This window comes from Eublepharis macularius, chromosome 4 (assembly GCF_028583425.1).
Source record: "Eublepharis macularius isolate TG4126 chromosome 4, MPM_Emac_v1.0, whole genome shotgun sequence".
In the NCBI taxonomy this organism is placed as follows: domain Eukaryota; kingdom Metazoa; phylum Chordata; class Lepidosauria; order Squamata; family Eublepharidae; genus Eublepharis; species Eublepharis macularius.
Genome location: NC_072793.1, coordinates 171734179 through 171759381, shown reverse-complemented (window position 1 = coordinate 171759381; position 25203 = coordinate 171734179). Strand labels below are relative to the sequence as shown.

At 46.4% G+C, this 25203-nt stretch overlaps 2 protein-coding genes across 2 annotated transcripts in view; both read left to right on the top strand.

The window, feature by feature from the left end:
* LOC129328757 (zinc finger protein 493-like) overlaps window positions 1-25203 on the top strand; it is a 196553-nt gene that overhangs the window by 18771 nt on the left and 152579 nt on the right. The gene's annotated exons all lie outside the window — the stretch shown is intronic.
* LOC129328759 (zinc finger protein 420-like) lies at window positions 1727-24759 on the top strand. The gene is made up of 8 exons (XM_054978038.1): window positions 1727-1799; window positions 2345-2469; window positions 4817-4903; window positions 5431-5557; window positions 6136-6282; window positions 7453-9007; window position 10077; window positions 22008-24759. The coding sequence occupies exons 2-8, from the start codon at window positions 2464-2466 to the stop codon at window positions 23199-23201; spliced, it is 3117 nt and encodes a 1038-aa protein (XP_054834013.1). The 5' UTR covers window positions 1727-1799; window positions 2345-2463; the 3' UTR covers window positions 23202-24759.

The following is a 25203-nucleotide window of genomic DNA, read 5'->3' as shown; positions in this document are numbered from 1 at the left end:
ACCTCAAAAGACTGAAAACGGTGTCTTGACCTAAAACCACCTACCAAGTAAACTTTGTTAAGAAAGTGCCCTCTTGGTCTCCTCTGCCAAGGTGGGGATTTTCATTTAATATTATAATGAGCCTTCCTGAAGCTTCCCTAATGGTTACTTTTTGCAAATGGCCCCTTATTTCTTTTGTGGAACTTGGCCACTGTTCTTGCTTTCTTTTGCAAAGACACCAAACTTCTGCAAACTCCCCAACAAAATTTAAGATTCGGCTTGACTAAGAAGTGCCTCATCGCCATATCCTATCATGAAAGGCGGCCTTGGTCAGTTTTTTAAACAAAGTCTGGTAACTCCTTAAAGATCAACAAAATTTCCTAAGGTATAAGTATTCATCATGACTCAAAGCTCACTTCCTTAGATACAAATGAGAATAAAGATCCATCAGCTCTCCTCTCCTGGTCAGAAGGTGGGAGTAGTGTTACAAATGGATCTTAATTCTGCTTTGAATTAGACAAAATGAGCCTTGATTCTCAAAACGTATACCCCAGAAAGTCCTGTTGAATGGACAGGGGAAGCAGAGGGTGAGCAGTAGCAGTCTTCCTCAGGTCTCATTCTTCCCCCTCTCCTCACTTTCCCTCTTACACCAGAGAGCAGATTTGTGCAAAGCCAAAACTTTCCTGGAAACAAGTATGAGAGAGGTGTACACAGCTGCAGGAGTGAGGAATAGGAAAGAGACCTTGATCATCTTCTCTATTTGGATGCTGGTTAAAGGCAGCAGGGGCAGGAGATTTGTGTGGGGAGGGGAGAATGGGGAGCACCACCTCCTCCTGCTCCTCTGCTTCTTTTATGCTTGTCCCCAGCAGGTCTCCCCAACTCCCCCCCCCCCCCATATAATGCCAACGTGCACTTGCTTTTTGAGAGAACGTTGCTCTTCACCACTGCCGTTCTCCTCCTCTTACTGTATGGAATCCCGGTCTTCTAACTTATGGGCTGCTTCTGTCCTTGACTGGGCATGTGGGAAGGGGAGTTTTCTTCCAGGTGCCAGAAGGTGAACAGCTTGAGTTGCAGAACCTCTTCAGGATCAGATCCACAGACTTTCAATCTGGCATTTGAGGCATGCAATTGAATCTCTGATGGGTGGTAGTTCCAGGGGCTGGCTGGCTGTTATCCTCCACATCACCTCTGTTGGCATAACTCCAATGGTCTGCTGGAATAGCTGACAGGTATGCCAGCATAATCCTCCTCTCGCTTTTCTGTTTTAGCTGTGCTGTAACACTCCCACCCTGCTCCCTTTATTAAAATGCCCTCCCAAGCGGTTCCATTTTAGACAGTCTGTGGAACAAGAATGTTGTGGGAGCCTTGCTGATGTTGGTGAACTAGCAAATGAACAGGACCCTCCTTGGACTGGAGGAGAATGCAATGAATCACAGTGTATTAACTCACATAGATGTATTTAATGTGACTAGTGCAGTATGTGAATAAATAAGTTATGCACTATCTCATACAATCTTCCTACATTTCTATATGCATAACAATCATGTCCATCTATACATAGCACAAGCTCTACCCATAATTCCAACAATAATAACTTTCATTCCATATCAACAATAGCTCTATTACAAATATAAGTTCATATGCATGTATATGTACATATGGCCAGTTTCCCACAAAACAGTTCAATGAATGTAAAGCTTCTCTCTCTCTTTTGCACCGTAGTATGGAGATCATCTGGTAAGACCTCATCCCATTGGCTTTGCTCAGATGCGTGAAGCTATCATAGCAGAAGAAACTGAGAGACTTAGTTGTGTACAGAGGTGGGCCCTCAGCCATGAAATAGTTTGTAACTTAGAATCAGCACCTAGAATAGATCCTGAAGACTATTCTGGCACAATTGGGGTAATTGCAGAATGCATTTAACATGCATACTATGCCTTGAGCCTAATAGTAATTTAGTTGTAGAATTCTGTACCAGTTGGACTTTCTGATTTAAGGGCAGACCCATACAGAAGGCAATACAGTAGTCTAGCCACATGGTTATTGCGGTGGGATACATGTGCCTAGATAACCCGATCAAAGTAAGGAGCTATCCTCCATGCATAAAAGCAGGCTAATTTTTTTTTAAAAAAAAAACATGATCTCACAGCAAGAAATTCGGTCTACCTCAGCTAAGTACACTTCACCTAGATTGTATTAAGTTCCTCAGAGTATGTACAGAGTTCCATGCAGTACCAAGTCCTTAGCCCTTGGCCCACTTGTCCTGGGGTCTCCAGGGTCCATTGAGAGGGGCAGTGAGGTTTCTAGCTCCCAGGCGCACCGGGTGTTTAGGCGGGTTGTTACAAAAACCTTCTTCCTCTTGCAGAAGACACCCTCTGATCCTCAGGCCAAAAACAAGGAGCCCTTTGAATATAACAGGAGCCAGGAATGCCATTTGACTTGCATGGACTCCATTGAAAGCTATGGAAGAACAGAAAAGATGCGATGAAAGTATGGAAGGGAATTACAGAAACCCTCTCTGGATCTGGAATGAGAGCCCCCAAAGGAATTGGCTGTCCCTGGGAGTGGGATAAGTGCTCTGCGCGGGGACTGACAGCCCCCTCCCTCAGAGTGGGATGAGAGTATCCCATTAAAATAGCAAGAGAGGCTGATCCCTTTCTGTGGCATAACATATCATTTGATATTGGGGAACACCCATCCTCCCTTTCCTCCGAGGCTGTGTTTGCATTGTCTCTCCTGGGACCCTTGAACGGCTGAAAAGCTCTTGAACGGTTAAAGAGAGAGAGAGAGCTGCAGTCCTAGAGAGGCGCATGGGGGCGGGGCGGGGCGGGGAGAGCATTTCCTTCCCCTTCCCCTCTGCGCAAGGCTCCAGGCTGCTGCTTGAATGGCTGGGAGGGAATCAGGCATTTGACGAAGAGAACGTGATTCTCGAAAGCTTATGCTACAATAAAATTGGTTAGTCTTAAAGGTGCTACTGGACTCTTTTTGATTTTGCTACCACAGACTAACACGGCTAACTCCTCTGCATCTATGGTAAACGTAGAGGGGTGTTGAAGGGGGGGGAGCATGAGGAGGGGCTGCAATGCAAGGCCCAAAGCAGAGAGAAAGCGGGAGGGTTCCGTGGGGCAGACGGAAAGTGTCTCTCCCCACCCCTCCCAGTTCACGAAGCCCTGCAAAGGGTTGAGGTGCAGAATCCAAACCCGGTGCTTAGGGAAGCAAGTGGGGTGGGGGGTGGGGATCATGGGAGAAAGTCTTTGCCTTTGCCCCCTCCCCAGAAGCGGCCTTGGAGTCTCCCGGGCTGCTGCTTGAATGGCTGGGAGGGAACCTGGTGTGCTCAGAGGGGCTTTGGAGGGGGGGATATAGGTGAGGGGCTGCAATGCAAGGCCCAAAGCAGAGAGAAAGGAAGGGGGAAGCAAGCAGCAAGGTGTGTGTGAGAGAGAGACCCCTCTCCCCCTATTCCCACCCTGCCCCACCGGGACTCCCCACCAGAGGGAGCTGCTTGGCCCCATTCGGCAGAGCCCCTAAAGGTCCCTGCAGTTGGCTTAAGGGCAGGATCTGAATCCAGCACTTTTGGAGGTTGGATGGGGCTCAGTGGCTTCAGGCTCCACAGAGGCATTTTTAGGAAGGAAGGAGGAAAAAGAGGGAGGAAAGCGTGGGGATGAGGGGGAGATTTTTTCATGTTCCATATTCTCAAAATAGTGCATCTAATAAAATGGGTTTTTAAAATTTGTATTTAAAAAGAAAAATAAAGAGTGGATGGTAATACAGTAACAATAAAAATAATAAACCATGCATAAATTAACATAGTTAAGAATAATAAACAACAAAAGAGTGATAAATAGTGCATAGAATAATATGAACAAAATAAAAATCAGTTAGATGAAGAGAAAAAAGTACAACACATCTCTGCAGACTATTTCTTCTCTCCATCTCATTACTTGCATATACTCAGCATTTTCTATTCAATATTTTAAAATTTTAACTTTACAATTGATCCACCCATGGGAGCTATTTTTCTACTCTGCTGGGCATACACAAACAGTTTTTCCTTGCAGGCCCCTATAGATTATATTAACCACAGATGAAGGATCTCTTTGGGGTCTGCAGACAAAAGACACGGTCCCTGCTTGGCACGTGTATGAATCTCAGACCAGGTCCAGGAGCCCAGGAGGAATTGGCAGCAGAGACCCAAGTGGTTTAGCGGATGGCGTTACTTTAGGCCATTTTTTCCATGCATGGATTCAGGGCTGCTTCCCTTGAGACTGTGGGTGGAGGAACATGTTTTCCTTCCTTTAAAATCTCCCTACCACAGAAAGCTTCATTGCCACGACCAGCAGAGAGGGCCGAAATTTTTCTCCTGTCTCTGTGCAGGGAGTTTTTTGTTCCTTTCTGGCATCTCCCACCTGCCACCTCCAGTCAGGCTAGCAATCCCATCACCTCATGCTCTGCCACCTCATTCCCAGCACCTCATTCTGCCACTTCTATGGGGCAGGCCGGAGGGCCTGAGCTTCCCTCAGCCAGGAGAAGGGCGTGGTATGGCTTTGGGCAGGGCCAGGAACTCCTTGGCCTGGAATGCATTTGCAGAGATTGGGAAGAAGCTTTTAAAAGATGGGAAGGGGGATGGATAAATAAGGAAGGTGGGTCTGCCCTTCAAAAGAATGGATAAGCGGGAGGAGTGGGGAGAGATTTGGGGCAATCCTAGATCAAATGCAGTCTCTCGAGCTGTGCCCCAAAGCTAATCCAGAGAGAGGTTCACTCAAGGGACTCACACAGAAAGAATGTGTGTAGCAAAAAGGGTTTCCCACCCACTTTCTTTCATTCCTTCCTTCCCTCCCAGACTGCAGCGAAAAGACACCGGTGGATACCTTCTTTTGCATCTCCTTCATGTGGTGAAGAAAGAGGAGCCACCATGCAGCCATCTCAGGTATGGGGTGGGAGGGGGTCAGTGGAGAGATGGGCAGGGGACTGCAGGGATGTTTCCTTCTCTGTTGTAAGGCTCAGAGGCTCATAATCTTTGCCCTTAATTCTGGTGCTAAAAGATGTTGGAGCTGCCCACTGCGGAGGGGGGTAAATTGCCATCCTCTATTTAGGATGGTATGTGCAAAGGAACCAAAGTAGGAGCTATGAAACAATTCTGGATTGTCTCTTGCAAAATATGATTTGATTCTTTACCATATGAACATCTCCAGCCTCTTCCCACAAAGCAGTTTTCCCATGCCATGGGGGCAGCCCTTCTGGCCCCAAGATCCTCCTTGGCTGGCCGGAGGGGAGACCCAGATGTCCCCATGGGGCTCTTCTTTCATCTTCTTTTGTATTTGCTGGTCTTCCAGTATTAATTTCTTATCTCTGTTTTTCACTTTGCCCTGCCCTGGATCAGCTTTCCGGTGATGTAAAGAAAATGCACTCCTCCTCCTCCTCCTCCTCCTCTTCTTCTTCTTCTTCTTCTTCCAGGATTCAGTGTCCTTTGAAGACGTGGCTGTGCATTTCACCCAAGGGGAGTGGGCCCTGCTGCGCCCAGCCCAGAGATCTCTGTACAAGCAAGTCATGCTGGAGAATTTTGGTAACGTGGCCTCTCTGGGTGAGGATCCCCTTTCTCCTGGGCTGTCTCTTTCTTGCTGTGAGGTGTGACTCTAAGGAAGTCCTTGATGTTGACAGACGTGGTCAGTCAGTCTTCCCTGGGCCCATCGCCTGATCTCTGCCACACTCCATGATCCTTCCTCTGAGGTGCGATGAGTTTTGGCTCTCCTTGCAGAGATGGAGCCCCTGCCTGGCAGTCCTGTCACTGGAACCGTAAAAGGAGGTTCCAAGGGATGCTGGGTCTGGAGACAGTGGCAGGGTCAAAGCAAGGGCATCCCTTCTGTCTGGGCCTTACTTTACTGGGACTGAGATGCTGCTGTGGAGGGAACTGTGTGGGCTTCTCTGCCACTCTACTGAGTTCTCAGCTGGCCTTTCCATCTCAGTTGGGCAAGAAGAAGGCACAGGACTGCCAGTGCCAGATGGACAATTCTTGACCCCGTACTGTCCTCCACCCCACCCTGTTGCTTTCCTGCAGTGTATTCTGGAGGGATAACCTGGGTTGGAATTGCTGCACTGACGTACATCAGAATAATCATAGTTCTCTTTTGGTTTTTCTCCCCCCCCCCCCCCGACAAAAAGGACCGCCGATTGCCAAACCTGACCTCGTATGCTGGCTGGAAGAGGAGGAAGAGCCACTTCCCCTGACCTCTGATGAGGAGGAGAAATTTGCAGGAAGCTGCCTAGGTCTATCATGGGACTGTATGGAGCCTGCATTTCCTTCCAAAGGTGGGTGCATTTTTGAATAGAATTTTATTAAATTTTAAAAATTAGAATAAAGCATAAGCATATATATAGGAATATAAAGCATAAGCATATAAATAGCAATATATATCAATTTTCTATTTGAAAAGGTCTAACAGTATTACATATTATATACTAATATACATATTATATACTAATTCTAAGGTTACCATAGAATTATGGTAACCTTAGAATTCCTTTCAATCCATACATTCCTTCACTCTCCATAATCTTCAAACGCACAGATCACTACTTCCATTTATTTCTGTTTCTTGCAAAAAGTCTATAAGGGGCTTCCAAATGCTCAAATACTTATCTAATTTCTTTTCCCTGATTAAAGATGTCAGTTTGGCTATCTCGGCATACTCCCATCAGTTTTTCCAGCCAATCTTCTACTGTAGGCAATTTTGTAACTTTCTCTTTTTGAGTATATAATAGTCTCGCTGATGTTATCATATACAAAAATAGTATGCTATGTGTAGCTTCCAGATGTTTATCCATTAATCCCCATGGAAAGGCCTCCAGCTTCATTTGGACATTAGCCTTTAAAATCTTCTGAATAACAATGGCTTTGTTTTCAGTTTTTTTTGCTTTGTTACATGTCCACCACAGATGACAGAATGTTCCTTCCTGTTGTTAATATTTCTAGCATCTATCTGAAGCATTCTTAGACATTTTGCTAATTTCTCTGGTGACATATACCACCTATACATAATTACAGAAAAGTTTTCTTTCAAACTCATATTTAAGGTAAATTTAAGATCCTTCAACCACATATTCTCAGCTGTTCGAGTTGTATATTATAACCAAAATTATTTGCCTGTTCTTCGGTTTTCAGTCTCCAGTGGCGTAGCGTGGCTGCAGTTCGCCTAGGGCAGGGATATGTTGCCATGTGTGTGGCCACTCACCAGTACCTCTGAACAGATTGAAAATCAAAATGATAAAAACACATCCCATTTTCCCTACATCTAAAACCCACCTCTGTGATGCTAAAGAGGCAGACAGAAATAACTGAATATTTCAAGTTTCTTGTTCAGATTGGATTACCTTCTTTTCCATCAGGCAGGCCATCTCTCTCTAGACCCTCTGCCATATATATTAAAACTTGAATGATTGTCCCTCTCTTAAATGGTGCCCTTATTCTCTTTCTTTCAGGAGGAGGAGTGTGGGACGTAAATGAAGTGAAAGAGCATCCAGTGATGGAGAAAGAGAATACATTTCCCCATCTGAAAGAGTATAGTGAACATTTTGATAAACAGAGGCAGAAAGGAGGGAAAAACCCACCCAAGCAGAGAAATAATTCTAGTCATTTGCGGAAGATGGATTCTCAACAGCAAAAAAAAAACAAAGACAATAGGAATGAGCACACTGCAAAAGGGGGGAAAGTTCCTGAAAAATCAGATATTAATATTCAATGTAACATCTTTAACAGTAAGAAAATATATAAATGTCTAGATTGTGGGAAAAGGTTCGGTCACAGTGGAAGCCTAATTTCCCATCAAAGAATTCACACAGGGGAGAAACCATATAAATGCCTGGAATGCGGAAAGAGCTTTCGTGTGAGTGGAAACCTTACTTCTCATCAAAGAATGCATACAGGGGAAAAACCATATAAATGTCTCGTGTGTGGTAAGAGCTTCCGTTTGGGTGGAAATCTTACTTCCCATCAAACAATTCACTCAGGCAAAAAACCATATAAATGTCTTCTGTGTGGAAAAAGCTTCCGTCAGAGTGGACACCTTAATTCCCACCAACGAACTCACACAGGAGAGAAAAAATATACATGCCTGGAGTGTGGAAAAAGTTTCAGTCGGAGTGGAAACCTTACATCCCATCAAAGAAATCACACAGGGGACAAACCATATAAGTGTCTGGAGTGTGGGAAACGTTTCGGTGATCGTGGAAAACTCAAGTCCCATCAAAGAATTCACACAGGGGAGAAACCATATGAATGTCTGCAGTGTGGAAAAAGCTTTAACGAAAGTGGAAAACTTACTGTCCATCTAAGAATTCATACAGGGGAGAAACCGTATAAATGCTTAGTGTGTGGGAAATGCTTCAGTCAGAGTGGAAACCTTAATTCCCATCAACGAACACACACAGGAAAGAAAAAATTTCTAGAGTGTGGAGAAAGCTTCAGTCAGTCTATATACCCTAGTTCCTATCAAAGAATTCACACAGGGTCAAAACCATATAAATGCCTCACATGTGGAAAAAGCTTCAAGCACAGTTGGGCTCTTACTGTTCATCAAAGAATTCACACAGGGGAGAAACCATATAAATGCCTAGAGTGTGGAAAAAGTTTTGGTGAGCATGGAAAACTCAAGTCCCATCAAAGGATTCACACAGGGGAGAAACCGTATAAATGTTTGGAGTGTGGAAAAAGCTTCAAGATAGGAGGAAAACTTACTGTCCATCAAAGAATTCACACAGGGGAGAAACCTTACAAATGTCTGGTGTGTGGGAAAAGATTCAGGCAGAGTGGAAATCTTACTGTCCATCAAAGAGTTCACACAGGGGAGAAACCATATAAATGTTTGGAGTGTGGAAAAAGCTTCAAGGAAAGCGGAAAACTTACAGTGCATCAAAGAATTCACACAGGGGAGAAACCATATCAGTGTCTGGAGTGTGGGAAAAGATTCAGGCAGAGTGGAGATCTTACTGTCCATCAAAGATTTCACACGGGGGAGAAACCATATAAATGCCCAGAGTGTGGAAATGGTTTCAGACAGATTGGGAACCTTAAGTCCCATCAAAGAATTCACAAAGGGCAGAAAGCATAGAAATGCTCAAATTGGATCCCTATAGACATTCTGGAGTGGCAAAGAAAAAAACACTTGCCACTGTGAGAGGACCAGGTTTCATTGTGAGTACACCGGCATCCCTGGCAACACTCACCAGTCCCAAAACAGTATCCACCGACATCCGTCTGAGTTGCAGAAACAAACACAGTCAGCTGGTGCCTGCCAGCGCAGCCAGAACCCTTGTCCCAATCCTGTCCCACTGAAGCTATAGAGAACAGGGAAGGAAGACACAGAAGCTGCAAAACCCCAGAAGAGGAGCATGAAGTGCATGGCAAAAGGCAGTACACTCCAGTACTGCACCCCCACAGATGGGTCCCGTCAGGTTGCTAACCTCCAAGTGGGGCCTGCAGTTCTCCCTTAATTATCCTGGATCTCCAGCCCATAGAGACCATTTCCCTGGAGGAAATGGCAGCTTCCAGAAGTGGACTCCATGGCATCACAACCTTGTTGTGTTCCTTCTCCTAAAACTCAGACCTCTCCAAGAATCACCCCAAATCTCTGTGAATGTCCAAAACTAAAGCTAACAATACTACATGAGTGTGTGACTCACAGCCCATTGCTTACTTTGCTTCTGCTAAGCAGGTTTATGGTAAATGTGTATGTGTGGGGGGAGGGGTTATATGACAGCTTCCCCACAAAGTCTTTAATACTCCCAGACACACTATCCACCAGCAAATGGCTCCCATGTCTCATAGGTCATAGACATTCATCATCCCAGCAATATACGGCCAGCTGAAAGACAGGTGTGCCTCAACGAGAAAATAATAATAACAACAACATTTGATTTATATACTGCCCTTGAGGATGTCTTAACACCCACTCAGAGCGGTTTACAAAGTATGTTATTATCCCCACAACAATCACCCTGTGAGGTGGGTGGGGCTGAGAGAGCTCCAAGAAGCTGTGACTGACCCAAGGTCACCCAGCTGGCTTCAAGCAGAGGAGTGGGGAATCAAACCCGGCTCTCCAGATTAGAGTCCTGCCGCTCTTAAGCACTACACCAAACTGGTTCCGAAATGCTTGGATTGCACTAAAAGTCCCTGGCATTATAGCCACAAAGGGAGGGGCAAGGGTCAGGCCAGCCATGGAGAACTGATTGTTCCCCCCTGAAAACCTTGGGGGGGGGGAATGGGATGGCCATGCTGACAGCAATCATTTTGTCTGATATTCTCCTTCACAAACCCTGCATGGCACATTCAAAGAACTATCAGTGCCCTTCCACCCCAAGCCTCCCTTCCACACGCCTGCCCTACCAAGCTGCAAGGCTTATCAGATGCCAGCATTAGACCCAGAGACCTGCCCCTCTTTCACACCTTCCCCCTTGGGACTAGCCCATTTCTCATGTGACCTGCTGTCCTCCATTTTATCCTCACAACGGCACCCCGAAACGTGTATGAGGCTGAGATGCTGTGGCTAGCCTAGCAAGCCACCTTCCACGACATACTCAGGATTTGAACCCGGGTTTCTCTGATCCCATTCTGGCATTCTAACCACGACCCCACGCAGGCTCTGGCAGGGAAGTGGTTAACCCCCCTGTGCTTTTTCACAGAAGGGACACTTGCCACCCTCCCTGCCTGTGCTACCTTAGAACCTTCCTGCCTTTTCTTAAGTAAATCTTTGCTTCCTTTGCAAATAGCAGAGGGATGGTTTGGAACTAATCTGGGTCAGAATGGTGGTCCGATTTCCTTCATTTTTGACAGTTCAAGCCCCACTGAAGTGGTGACGCTCCTAATGTTATTTCCTGTTGAATTATGCCTGCCCTGGAGGGACAGATCCCTCCTTTTATTAGCATTCATGCGTTTCATGTCATATTTTACAGAGCACTCTGTTCAAAACTGCTTTCTTTGTAAATAACTTGTCGAGGTACCCAGTTCTTATTGTGGGGGGAGAAGGTAACCCCATGAACTTGACCCTCTGTTGGCATTGGGGGGGGGGTGTATTTTGTCCCTGTGAGGTGGTTAAGGAGGCATCTTCAACGAGAGACTTTTGAGTGGAAAAGGGCAAAGTCTGAAGAGAAAGAGAGCCAGAAACAATTCGAGGAGGAGTGTCCTATGGGGAGTACAGTGAAACCAAAGCAGAGCTGGAGGTCTGCGGCGAAAGCAGGACTGAGGCAGCCGAGCTGCAGCAAGAACTGAGTGCGAGAGACTTCCATGAGACTGCAAGAGAATGTGAAGACTCACCTTCTTGGTTTTATAGCTATGTGCCCTTCTAGAATTACCCATCAGTCCTTTTGGAATAAACCCTCTTTGTATTTGGATTGATAGTTTTGAAAGGTGATTACAGGGTTTGGGGGCATTGCTTTGAGATTACATTTTCCTCCTTTCACCTACTAAATTTATCCCTTGCTTATGAGCGGTCGAAGCTGGTGAGCTAAAGGTGGTTCTCACCTTTTCAGTAACTAATGCAAGTCCCAGATATTTTCCTTCCACTGGGGTTGGTGGGAGAAATGTGGATTATTTTATTAATGTTTCAAAACCTGTTATCAGGCCACTGCCTCGGAGGGAGCACATTGTAGCAGAAGGAACACAGAACTTCACTAATTCAAGATCCTTTTATATCACAGGGTGATGTTGTGTTTGAAGCAGCAGTTTACTAAGTTCACATTTGGCACTTGGGCAACTTTGAGGTAGCTCCTTAAAGGTTAACAATATTTCCCAGGGTATAAGCTTTCACGACTCAAAAATCACTTCCTCAGATTCAAATGAGAATGAAGATCCATCAGCCCTTCTCTCCTGTTCAGAAGTTGGGAGGGGTGTTATAAATTGGTCTTGATTCTTCTTTGTATCAGGCAAAGTGAGCTTTGACTCTCAAAACTTAAAACCTGGCTGAAAGGATGGGGAAGCAGAGGGGGAGCCCCACCCTGTCCCCCCAGGTTGCCCTCTTCCCCCTCTCCCCACTTTACCTCTTGTACCAGAGAGCTGATTTATGTAAAGCCAAAGAAATCCCTGAAAAGCAGTATTGGGGGGGGGGGTATACTCAGCTGAAGGAGAGAGGAATAGGGAAGGGACCTTCTTGATCATCTTTGGTATTTGAATGATGGTTAAAACCCAGAGTGCAGGACAAGAGGCAGGAGATTTGGGGGGGCAGCCCCCACGTCCTGCTCTTCTGTTTCTTTTAAGCCTGTTCCCAGCAGGTCTCCCCAACTGCCCCCTACTCCTTCCACATCTGTCTCCCCAGACAATGGCTGATTCCATACACGTTGGATAATGCACTTTCAACACACTTTATCAATCATTTGAGATGGATTTTTTGTTCCGCACACAAAAAAATCTGTTCCAAATGATCTATAAAGAGGATTGTAAGTGCATTATCCAACGTGTGCGGAATCAGCCAGTGCCAAGGTACTTGCTTTTTGAGAAACTGTTGTCCTTCACCACTTCTTTTCTCCTTTTGCTGTTTGGAAATCCAGGTCCTCTAATTTGTTGGCTACTTTTCTTCTCAGCTGGGCATGTAGGAAGCGGAGATTTCCCCCTGTCACCCAGAGGTTAACACCTAGAATTACCAAACCTCTTCAGGATCAGATCTGCACATTTTCAAGCTGACACATTAAGGATGCCGCTGAATCTGTGTTTGCTGGTAGTTCCTGGGGCTGGCTTGCAGTCATCCATCACGCCACCATGCCTCTGGCCTCTGCCAGCATAGCTCGAGGATCTGCTGGCACAGCTGACAGGCGTGTCAGTGTAATGCTTCTCCAGCTCCCTTAGCTCTTCTGCCCCATTCCTCAACGCTGTGCTGTAAAACTACCACCCTACTCCCTTTATTAAAATGTCCTCTCAAGCCTGTTCAGTTTTACTGTTTGTGGAATGAGAAAGTTGTGGGAGGCTTGCTGATGTTGGTGATCTGGCCAGTTTGGCGGTGTGGTTAAGAGCAGCAGGACTGTATTCTGGAGAACCGGGTTTGAGTCCCCACTCCTCCACTTGAAGCCAGCTGGGTGACCTTGGGTCAGTCACAGCTCTCTCAGAGCTCTCTCAGCCCCACCCACCATTTAGGGTGATAGTTGTGGGCAGGGCTTTTTTTCTGGGAAAAGAGGTGGTGGAACTCAAGACCGCACAATGACGTCACTTTGGGTCAGCTGGAACAAGGGGGGAGTTTTTTAAAGTTTAAATTGCCCTCAATGAAAATGGTCACATGGCCGGTGGTCCCACCCCCTGATCTCCAGACAGAGGGGAGTTTAGATTGCCCTCCGCGCCGCTTGGCAATCTAAACTCCCCTCTGTCTGGAGATCAGGGGGTGGGGCCGCTGGCCATGTGACCATTTTTAAGAGGTGCCGGAACTCCGTTCCACCACGTCCCTGCTGAAAAAAAGCCCCAGTTGTGGGGATAATAATGACATACTTTGTTAACCGCTCTGAGTGGACGTTGTCCTGAAGGGCAATATATAAATCTAATGTTGTTGTTATTCCTCCAAGTGGGAGCCTCAAGAGAGAATGCTTCCATACAGATAACTGTTTACCTCACCTACTGGCTTTGCTCAAATGAGTGAAACTATTGCAGTAGAGCATACTGAAAGAGCTGGTTACGTAGAGATGTGGTCCCTGGTTCCTGAAAAAGTTTGAAGGTTAAAAACAGTACTTGAAATCAATCCTGAAAATGAATCTGGAGCAATTGCGGAATGTCTTTCATATTAGGCCTGAAGCCTAATAGTAATTGAGTTGTAGAATTCTGTACCAGATGGATTTTCTGATTCAAGGGCAGAGCAATGTAGACCACAATACAGTAGTCTAGCCGCATGGTATGGATGCATGTGTCTAGATCACCTGGTCAAAGTAAGGAGCCATCCTCCATGCATAAAGGCAAGGTAAAATATAAAGCACAATCTCACACAGCACACAATCAGTTAACAGCAAGGAAGTTGGTCTACCTAGGCTAGGTACACTTTACCTAGATTGTAGTAAGTTCCTCAGAGCACATACAGAGTTCCTTTCAGCATCAAAAGATTGGAAAAATTCCTGGTCCACTCGTCCTGAGGTTTCAATGATGTTCCAAAGTGGACACCCACACACAAAAGTCCAGAGGTCCCAGAAATGAATGAGTAATGGCACCTGATCTCCCAGCATCCTCTATAAAATGGACAAGCTGATTTAGCAAGCCCCCTGCCAGGCAGATCTTCCCAGTTGCAGGAGGCAGCCCATGGTGCCCTGGCCATAAACAAGAGACCCATTCCCTACGACGGGATCCAGGAATATCAGCTGAGAGCGGAACTACAAGTGACAAAAGGCACAGGTTGGACACTTGCCAGCTTCCCTCAAGTTTTGATGGGAAATGTAGGCATCCTGGTCTTGCAGCTTGGCGCTCTGACTGCTGTCCAATGGACTTTTCAACTGTCACTTGTCCAACATTCCACCAAGCTGCCTACATTTCCCATCAAAGCATGGGGGAAGCTGACAAGTGTCCAACCTGTGCCTTTTGTCACTTGTAGTTGCACTCTGAGAGCCAAGCTACAAGTGACGCCTGACACAGGTTGGACACTTGTCAGCTTCCCTCAAGTTTTGATGGGAAATGTAGGCATCCCGGTCTTGCAGCAGTAATGGAGAGCCAAGCTGTAAAACCAGGACGCCTACATTTCCCATCAAAACTTGAGGGAAGCTGACAAGTGTCCAACTGGTGTCAGGCGTCACTTGTAGCTTGGCTCTCAATCCAGTGATCCAGCATAAAGATGTGATGGAAGTGTAGAATGGATTTAGAGAAACGCACTCTGGGTATGAATGTCTCTGGGAGTGGAATAAATTTCCTGGGCACGGAAACTCAGCCCCCAGGATGGAATGGCCCCCCACCCCTCACGATCAGAGAGATTTTATTTCTCATTTTATCTTGTCCCGTTAACATAAGCACAATATAGGTTGACCCTTTGCTCTCGCATATCATATTGGATGTTGGGAAACGTCTGTCTGCCCTTTCCTCAGATTTTCTGTTTGCATTTTCTTTCTTGGGCCCCTTGAAGGGTTAAACAGAGAGAGCTGCAGTCCTAGAGAGGCAGATGGGGGGGGGATACGCTAAAGCCATTTCCTGTCCCCCTCCCCTTTGCACAAGTGTCCTGACTGCTGCTTGATGGCTTGGAGGGATCTGGTGAGCTCCGGGTTTGGAGGGGAAGATATGGGCGGAGGAACCTGGGCGGGCTGCGAGGGGCAGTTTCGCCCACCAGAGAGAGCCGCTTGGCCCCATTCTGCAGAGCCGCTAAAGGTCCCTGCAGTTGGCTTCTGGGCAGGATCTGAACCCAGCACCTTTGGAGATTGGATGGGGCTCAGTGGTTTCAGGTTCCAGAGACACTTTTCGGAAGGAAGGAAGGAAAGAAGGAGGAGGAAGGAAAGCAGTGGGTGGGATGAGGGGGACATTTGAGGTGGGGGGAGAAGGAGGGCACAGATGCAGGAGAGGAGAAAGGGCGGGGCCGGAGGGGGAGATCTTGAGAGGAGGGGGGGCTATGCAGGCGGGTTGCTGAAGAGAGGACCAGTTAAGAAAAATTAAGAACTATTACTGAAGTAAACCATCTGTAAAATTAACATTTTAAAAATTTGAATATAAAATGTTGAGCGTATGTAAGTGAGGTGGTGATCTGGAGAGGAGAAATAATTTGTAGTATAATATGGTGTCATATCTTCCGTTTCTATTGTCTTTGTGTACTGTTATATATTTTGTTCATATTGTTTTACGTATTGTTCACTGTCTTTATTGTTTACTTCCCCCACCCCTTTCAAATAAAATTTAAAACTTTTTTTTTAAAGAAAGGGCCAAGGTTGCTGAGAAGGGAGGTGTTCAGTGGGTAACAAAGACTGTGGCCCTTGACCCTCGGAGACCCCACACAAGAACTTAAGGAGAAGAAAGGGGGATATCCCATGGCAACTTATCTCCTCAATATCAATCGTATCAATGCTTTGATATTCTTCTTCTCCTTGGGGAAGTAGAAGCAAGGATACTTGCCCCAATTTTAATGATTTTGAGAAGTGGGATTTTTCCTGCTTCCTCACCGCATCAAGGAGCATTTGGGGACATGCAGGAGTTTCATCCAGCTTTTCTCTGATCTTTCCCGAAACTGCTGTCCTGCAGTGTTGAAGGTTGCAACCAAGCCTGGATGGCTGACAGTTCAAATTCCCCTGTTCCTTTCCGAACGGCAGCCATTTCCTCTTCTCCTGTCTGCAAGCTGGGAGAGGGGTGGTCTTTTTGGAGTTTTAATCAGCACTTGAATATTGTGTCCCATTATATCAAGTTATATTGTTGCGACAATATTCGATTGCTGATTTTATAAACTGGCTTCCAATTCCCTGGTGTGGGGCGTGGCCACTACTGGGAGTCTGAGGCAAGGGCGGGAAAATATGGGGGAAACTCTGATGTGGAAGCCCCATTGTCCCTGGATTGTATCTGCATGGCAGCACCAATGGGGGAATCCCACGAACGTGATACTTGGTCAGGGAAAAAAACCTCAGTTTGTTCCCACCGGCCCCTTCGCTCCTTCACCCTCTTTCTGTTGTAATCTTAGTCAACCTGCTGTAATATAGGGGCTGTTTTTCTACTCTGCTGGGTATGCATGTAGGGATGTTTTCCCTCCAAGCCGCAACAGATTATTAACTGCAACTGCAGGGTCTCCTGGGGGTCAGCAGGCAAGAGACACAGTCCCTGCCTGGCACATCTATAAATCTGATAAATCAGATCTGATCCACATATCCAGGGGGAAGAGCTGGCAGAGATCCGAGTGTTGGAGTGGATGACATTAATTTATGCACTTTTCTCCTTCTCTTTCCATGAGTAGATCTGAGGTGGCTTCACTTGAGACTGCAGGTAGAGGAACGTGTTTTCACTGTGTCAAAGTCTCCCTGCCATGGGAAAGCATCATGATCAGCACAGGCACAGAGGGCAGAATGTTCTGCCTTGCAGGACTAGTTTTCTGTGTGCAGGGAGATTCTCATACTGAGTTGACACCTCCCAACTGCCACCTCGAATCAGGCAGGCTTCCCGTCACCTCAGAGCTCTGCCACTTGATCCCCAGGACATTATGTTAGTTGTGTGGGGCAGGATGGAGGGTCTTGATTTCCCTCAGGCAGGGTCAGGGACTCACCACTCGCTCCGGAATGGATTTGAAGATTTGTGGGATGAAGCGTATCAGGGAGGGGAAGGGGACGGATACATAAGGAAGGTAGGGGGAGAGATGTTAGGCAAACATCCTGGAGCCTTCCTAGATCGAATGCAGTCTCTTGAATTGTGAACCAAAGCCAATGCTGAGAGAGGTTCAGTCAAGGGACTCAGGCAGAAAATGTGTGTATAGCAAAAAGGGTTTCCCGCCCTCTTTCTTTGTTTTTCTCTCAGACTGCAGTGAAAAGAGACCTTTGATGCCTTTTCTGCCACCTCCTTTGTGTGGTGAAGGGAAAGGAGCCACCATGCAGCTCGCTCAGGTAAATGGGGGGAGGGGTCAGTGGGGAGATGTGCAGCGGAGGGCAGAGAGGCTTCCTGTTCTGTTGTGGGGCTCAGAGGATTGGGCTCCTTGCCCTTCGTTCTGGCACTGCAAGATGCTCAGGGTGCCCATTGGGGAGGCAGGAAAACTGTCACCCCCTGTCTACGATGGCATGTGCAGGGAAATCCAAGTAGGGGCTATGAATTTCCCACAGGAAAAGATTCGATTCTTTACCACATGAGCATCTCTGACCTCATCCCCACAAAGTGGCTTTCCATGTGCCAATGAGGACAGCCCCTCTGGCCCCAAGATGTCACCAAGGAGGGCTGAGGGGTGGGGGGGGGAGAGACAAATGTTCCCATGTGGCTCTGCTCTCCTCCTCTTTGTGCAGGTCAGTTTACTCTCTGTCTCCCCCATCCCTTCCTCAAGTGGACCAGCTTTCCGGTGATGTAAAGAAATGCTTCCTTCTTTTCCTTCCAGGATTCAGTGTCCTTTGAAGAGGTGGCTGTGCGTTTCACCCAGGGGGAGTGGGCCCTGCTGAGCCCAGCCCAGAGGGCTCTGTACAAGGAGGTCATGCTGGAGAATTTTGGGAAAGTGGCCTCTCTGGGTGAGGATCCATTACTCAATGGCTGTCTCCTTCTTGCCATGAAGAGTGGCTGTAAGGAAGTCCTTGAGGCAGAAGAATGTGGTTGGCTCTCTCTCCAGGGCCCGGTGGCTGAACTCTGCCGCCCTCCATGATGTGAGAGGGCTTCTGGGTTCTCCTTGCAGAGATGGGAGTTGCTGCGTGGGAGTTCTGTGCCTGGACCATCACAAGAGGGAGCGTCACAAGAGATGCTAAGAGATGCTTGATTTGGAGATGTTGGGGCGGTCTAAGCAGGGTCTTCCCTCCAGTCTGGGCTTTGCCTCACTTGTGCTGGGATGTGGCTGTGAAGGGAACTCTGCAGGCTTCCCTGCCACCTTCCTTACTTGCCATCTCAGCTTGGCAGGTAGCAACCACAGAACTGCCAGTGCCAGATGGATAATTCTTGGCCCTGTACTGTAATGCACGCCACCCCTGTTGCTTGCCTGTTGTGCATCTTTAGAGGGACAGAGTCAAGCTGTGTTGGAATTGCTGAATTCATGTGCACACAGAAGACTTATAATTTTGTGTATTTTTTTTTCTGATTAAAAAGTACCTCCGATTGCCAAACCTGACCTCATATCCTGGCTGGAAGAGGAGGAAGAGCTGTTTCTCCAAATCTCTGATGAAGAGGAGGGATTGGCAGGTAGCTGCTTAGATCTGTCACGGGACTGTGTTTTGCCTGCACTTCCTTGCGAGGGGTAGTGGGTTTGGGGGACCTTGTTTACCCTCACTGTTTGAACTTCTCAAAAATCTTAGAAGAGTTTTAAAATGCAGAAACGGTGCCGGTAGATTTTGAATCTATGAAAACAGGCAACATCCTTCTCCCAAGTGAGATGACTTCTGTCAAGTGTAGCCAAGTATTGTCCTCTCTGAAAGGCAGAGGCTTTGGGGTAAGGGTGTTTCCCCGCCTTGTTTTTCCTGGGGTCCCTTTAACTGAAGATGCCAGACTATGATCCTGGGACGTTGTGACTGCAAAGCTAAGCATGTGCTTTGTTGCAAAGACAGGACCCAAAGCAACTCCAGACGGCTCTCATGTGAATGCAGGACACTTCCCTCCCTCCAGCTCAGAGCAATGTTGTAAGTGATTCTATAGGGTCAGTTGTGTATGGTATGCCTTTATTTATTTATAGTCTGCCTTTCTTGCTGAAACGCAAGGCGGATCACACAGTGTAGTTCAATATGATCAATGGCTGGGTCATTCAATAGACAATACAATACAGAGCTGAAACCATGTTGAAACAAAACATAAGCAATTTAACATGACATAATAAACAGCAGTAACAGGCAGTGCAAAGTAGTATAGTCTACAGTCCCTATCTCTTTAGTGCAGTATCTTGGAACCGTTTCCTTGCAACACAGTCCTGTTACCTGTGTAAGAAAACCCCTTCTGAATACTATAAAATCCCGCATCTTGCAGAACAAATTCTTGCTTTCCCAGCATACTTTAGACCCTAGCAAGGACTCATCCTTTCCAGTTAACGTTCAATTTCATATTGTCTTGAGTAGCCAGCCAGGAAGCTGATTTAGTACCCCAACAAATGTCAGAAGGGATCTTCGTAGGGGGAAGGCTCCCCAGTAGATCCCCCAGTTGGGCAGGGGATGGTGACAGGGCAATCTTGGGGCCATTTGGAGGAGCAGCTGGGCTGGTCTAGACCTAAAATGGTATCCTGGGGTGATGGTTCCACCCTTGCACCTACCTACTGCAGAGGAGCCTCCAGCAAGAGGCAGCCTCAACTCAGGCACCACAGAGGTAGGCAGATGAACCAGGGCTGTGAGGAAAGAAGCAAGGGTGAGGCCACATCCGTAAATGCACTGGCAACAGCCTCAAAGACTTGCAGTCCTGGCCTCCGGATGGAGCTAGGGTTCATGCAGCAGACTGCACCTAGGGACAAACTGGTAGAGGAGGGCGGCAGCAGGCACAGCAGCCTCTTGAAAGCTCTGAGGAGAGCAGGGGAGGAGAAGGGAGGGCTGGCCAGGAAGGCCATTGGCTCAGATTACCTTCATTCACCGTGGCCCACCCCTGAAGAGAGGGCATTGGGGGAGCCCAGGGTCAGCCCACTGCTAGATAATCCTTTATTAGGCCAGCCCAGGGAAAGGCAGACATAGAGGGGGAGATTGTTTCCAAGATGACAGTGGAGAGCAGGATGGCTTGAGGATGCCATGAGGCCTTCCTCCTCTCTCCTCTCCCTATCTTGAGCTTCACCTAGGACCAAGGCACAAAAATAGGGACCCTGGAGGAGGGGGCAGCCCCACACTCCGGCCCTTCTGGGGAAGACTCTGGCAAGCAGATGCAGCGGAGACTCTGGGGGTTCTCTCTTTGAATGTAAACCGTTTATTGTTTTTTGTATTCCTGCTTTCCTCCCATGTTTAATTGCTAAAAAAAGAAGTGCTGGAGCTAAAAGTGTTTGTGGGGCAAGTGGGGAGCCTGCCCCATTATCTCACTGGAAGAGGATGTGGGTTCTGTTCCCAAAATGTGGAGGGTCCTTCTGAGGAAAGGTCATTCCAGCTATGGTGGGCTAACTGTGGTAAAACAACCCAGAAATCCTTTGTTTTGCCTCTGGAAATGAGGGATTGATACATTGGTGTCAAGTTGCTAGACCTCAGCAAGGAATTCATCTGTTTCCAGACTTTATCCAACTCAGTACTCTTTATTGATCTCAAAAGTGTCTCTGGAGAGCTCTAAGAGGGGATTACAGTCTGCTTACATGAAACATGCTTGCTTTAATAGTTTCTGGTTTATATTTCATGTCAGATTCTCTTATTCTCCATCTGGCTGGCCACCTCTCTTCAGACCATCTGCCATAAGTATGGAAGCATGAAGTTTTCTCTTGCCCTTCTCCCCACAACCTCCCTAGCCACTCTCTGTTAATGGTCAGAGCCAGGAAAAGAGAAACTTAAAACCACTGGGTCACTTCATGGTAGAAGGTCTCCACCGTACATTCTCTCTCCCCCTGCCCTTTGGCTACATTCAGGTAGCTTTCCACAGGCTGGTTTGGCTAGGGATCCTGGAGGTGTTTTGCCATCTTCTGGGCATGGAGCAGGGGTCACTGGGGCAGTTGGGGGTATTTGTGAATTTTCTGCATTGTGCAGGGAGTTGGACTAGATGAACCTAGAGGTCCCTTCCAACCCTATAATTCTATGATTAACTAGTGTTCCAACTTACTCCGCTTAAAACTTAGAAGGAATTGAGAAAGTGAGGGATAGAACTAGCTACAGACTGTATGAGATTAATCCTTGAGCATTCACAGACTGCAAACACAAACATTACAAAGCAAAGTAGAAAAATCTTAGACAGCTCTTTGGAAAAAGTATTATATCATCACACCAGGTTTCTCTTTCTTTCAGCAGAAGGCATGTGTGAGTCAACAAATGAAACATCTGAGCATCCAGTGATGGAGAAAAGGGATACATATTCAGATGTGAAAGAGAAGGTTGAACATTGTGATGCAGGGAGTAAGGAAGAGCAAAAACATCCATATAAACAGATGAATAATTCTGGATGTTCACAGGGGGGTGACTTTCTACTGCAAAAAATATACAAAGGAGACAATAGGAATGAGCACACTGCAAGTGAGAAAAAAAATCCTGAAAATTCAGGTATTAATATTCAATGGGACACCTATAATAAAAAGAAAATATATAAATGCCTGCAGTGTGGAAAAAACGTTGGGTGGGAAGGTAGCAAAACTTCCCATCAAAGATTTTACACTGTGGAAAAACCTTATAAATGCCTGGAATGTGAAAAGATCTTCAGTGAGAGTGGAAGCCTTCATCCACATCAGAGAATTGACACAGGGAAGATACCATATAAACGCCCAGAATGCGGAAAAATATCCAGTCATAGTAGAAACCTTACTTCTCACCAAAGATTTCACAAAGTGGAGAAAAAATTTAAATGCTTGGAGTGTGGGAAAAGCTTCAGTCAAAGTGGAAACTTAACTACCCACCATAGAATTCACACTGGGGAGAAACCATATAAATGCCTGGAGTGTGGAAAAAGCTTTATTCACAGTGGAAACCTAATGTCCCATCAAAGAATTCACACAGGGGAGAAACCATATAAATGCCTGGAGTGTGGAAAAAGCTTCAGTCAGAGTGGAAGCCTTACTTCTCATCAAAGAATTCACACAGGAGAGAAAAAATATAAATGCCTGCAATGTGGAAAAGGCTTTAGTCAGAGTAAAAACCTTACGTCCCATCAAAGAATTCACACAGGGGAAAAACCATATAAGTGCCTTGAGTGTGGAAAACACTTCAGTCGGAGTGACAGTCTTACTTCCCATCAGAGAATTCACACAGGGGAGAAACCATATAAATGCCTCGAGTGTGGAAAGAGTTTCAGTGAGAGTGGAAACCTTACTTCCCATCAGAGAATTCACACAGGGGAGAAACCATATATATGCCTAGAGTGTGGGAAAGGCTTCAGTCAGAGTTCTCAGCTTATTTCCCATCAAAGAATTCACACAGAAAAGAAAAAATACAAATGCCTGGAGCGTGGAAAGACCTTCAGTGATCACAGAAGACTTACTTCTCATCAGGGAATTCACACTGGGGAGAAGCCATATATATTCCTGGGGAGTGGAGAAAACTTCAGCCAGACTTCACAACATATTTCCCATCAAAAAATTCACACAGAAGAGAAAAAAAACAAGTGCCTGGTGTGTGGAAAAAGTTTCAGCGAGAGTCGAAAACTTACTGTCCATCAAAGAATTCACACAGGTGAGAAACCATATAAATGTCTGCAGTGTGGAAAAAACTTCAGTAGAAGTGACAGTCTTACTTCCCATCAGAGAATTCACACAGGGGAGAAACCATATAAATGCTTGGAGTGTGGCAAGCGTTTCACTGAGGGTGGAAGCCTTACTTCTCATCAGAGAATTCACACTGGGGAGAAACCATATGCATGCCAGGAGTGTGGGAAAAGATTCAGTCAGAGTTCACATCTTACTGTCCATCAAAGAATTCACACAGGGGAGAAAAAATATGTATGCCTGGAGTGTGGGAAAAGGTTTGGGCGGAAAGATAGCCTAACTTCCCATCAAGGAGTTCACACAGGGAAGAAAAAATGGCAACTTCAGTGGGCAGACTCTGTGCCTTGACATCCTTTCTGTGCTCCTTCTCCTACCGAAACCCTGCGCTCTCCAAGTACCATCTCCCAATCTCCAAGAATTTCCCAACTCAGAACTGGCAACTGTAGATGAGTGTCAGAGTCGCAGCTCATTTCTTATTTGCCATCTGCAAGGTAAGAGCTCAGCAGATACACAGAGGGAGGGACTATGACTTTAGACCCCAGCAAAGTCTTTAACAGCCTCCATAGTTTTGAGGGAAGAGCAGTGTTATGTCAAGTTGGCCATATTAGTCCTAACTACTGGGGGCAGGTATGGTGGTCAAAAGACAAAGCCCACCCATTCTGGCAATGGCCCAATTGCAGAAGAACATACAGTTGAATCCACACTTGAACCCATGGCCACCATGCTCAAGACTAGTGCTTTTACTATCCAGCTGAGCAGGCCCTAACAAAGGAGGAACACCTTTGGATATTAGGCATTCCTCTGCAGTGCTGACGTCATGCCCAGCCATATGGGGCCAGGCAGGGATCTTCCAAAGGCAGGCCAGGCCAAATAGATAGGCACTGGTCTAGCGCACCTGGGGACCCTAGTCTGAGAGGTCAGGCCTGCCATGCACTGCTGTCATTTCATCCATGGTCATAGATCCAGAGGAGTTAGCCATGTTAGTCTGTAGCTGCAAAATAATAGAGTCCAGTAGCACCTTGAAGACTAACCCGCTTATTTGTAGCATAAGCTTTCAAAAACCATAGCTCTCTTCATCAGAAGCATGGAGGATATGAAGAACCTGGCCAGAGATATATAGGTGGCGAGGGGAGCGGGGAGAGGATGCAGGGAGTGAGGGTCATGTAAATGTAAATCAGTTACAAAAAACCATAAAAAAGGTGGAGTGCACAATCCAGGCTGGGTGGGACCCCCCTCCATAGCTGAATCTGGATGGAATGAGATAACCATTCATAGACTGTTTCCACACTGCCTTAAAATAGCAGCAGGCTCCTGGAACGCTGGCAGCTTCTTCGCATGATATGAGCTGAAAAAACGCCCTGCATCCGTTTTAAAGAAAACATCGCCTGAAGAAGCGGCCAGCGTTTTGGGAGCCTGCCGCTTTTTAAAAGTAGTATGGAAACGGCCTTTGTCTCTATTCAATCCAAGTCTGACTGGTTTCAGATTCAGAAGTGCAGTGAAGTGTGCATAGCCCTGGGAGTCTTTGCATACTGTTGAGTGCCCCGGGCTTCCCATTTTCTATAGCATTCTGCCAATCAACTTAAAGCCTGGTTTGCCTTAATCTTAGAAAGCAGTCATGCTTATGTTGTGATGCTTATGTATTTAACTAAGTTTGAGAAATGTTAGGAGACCAGGTGTTTATCATATGCATTTCTACTTGTACTTGTAGGATTAATTTGCACCTACTTATTAAGTTCTCGCCAAATAACAAGAGTTATGCTTTGTTTTAAATAAAATAATAAACTCCAAGATACTCTTGTTTGTCCTGCTGATAAAGGAACTGACGTCTGCCCTCTAATGTTTCGTTATGCTACAAGAAATTAGTCTCTCTCAAAATGTTTGTCTTAAAAAGACCTCATGGGTGATTTTGCAGCTGAGTTCAGCCAATGAGGCTTCAACGCTGCTGGAGCTGAATTCGGTGCAGATCCCGAGACTGGGCGCAAATTTAATAATTCATCGCAATGAATTCAGCATTGGATAGGCCAGTGCACATTTCTTGAGGGACCTGTCTCCACCTGCTTACATCTGTGCCTGCCATGTCTGCCTACTTCCTGGCGACAGGATTTGAGAATTGGTGTATTTATGAGTATTGGATGTGAACTTTATACTTGTCTATTTATTGTTATTTATTACGGATTGAGTGCCTTGCACTTTATAAACGTGAAATATAACTTTCTAAAATTATAACTTTGTTTCACGGTGCACTTTAAGAACTTGGGGTCTGTGGATTGTTACCGTGCAGGCCCTTGTCATGTCTGCCTACATAGCTGCTGCTTTCCTTTTTCCACAGCTGCAGGAGGCAGGCACCACA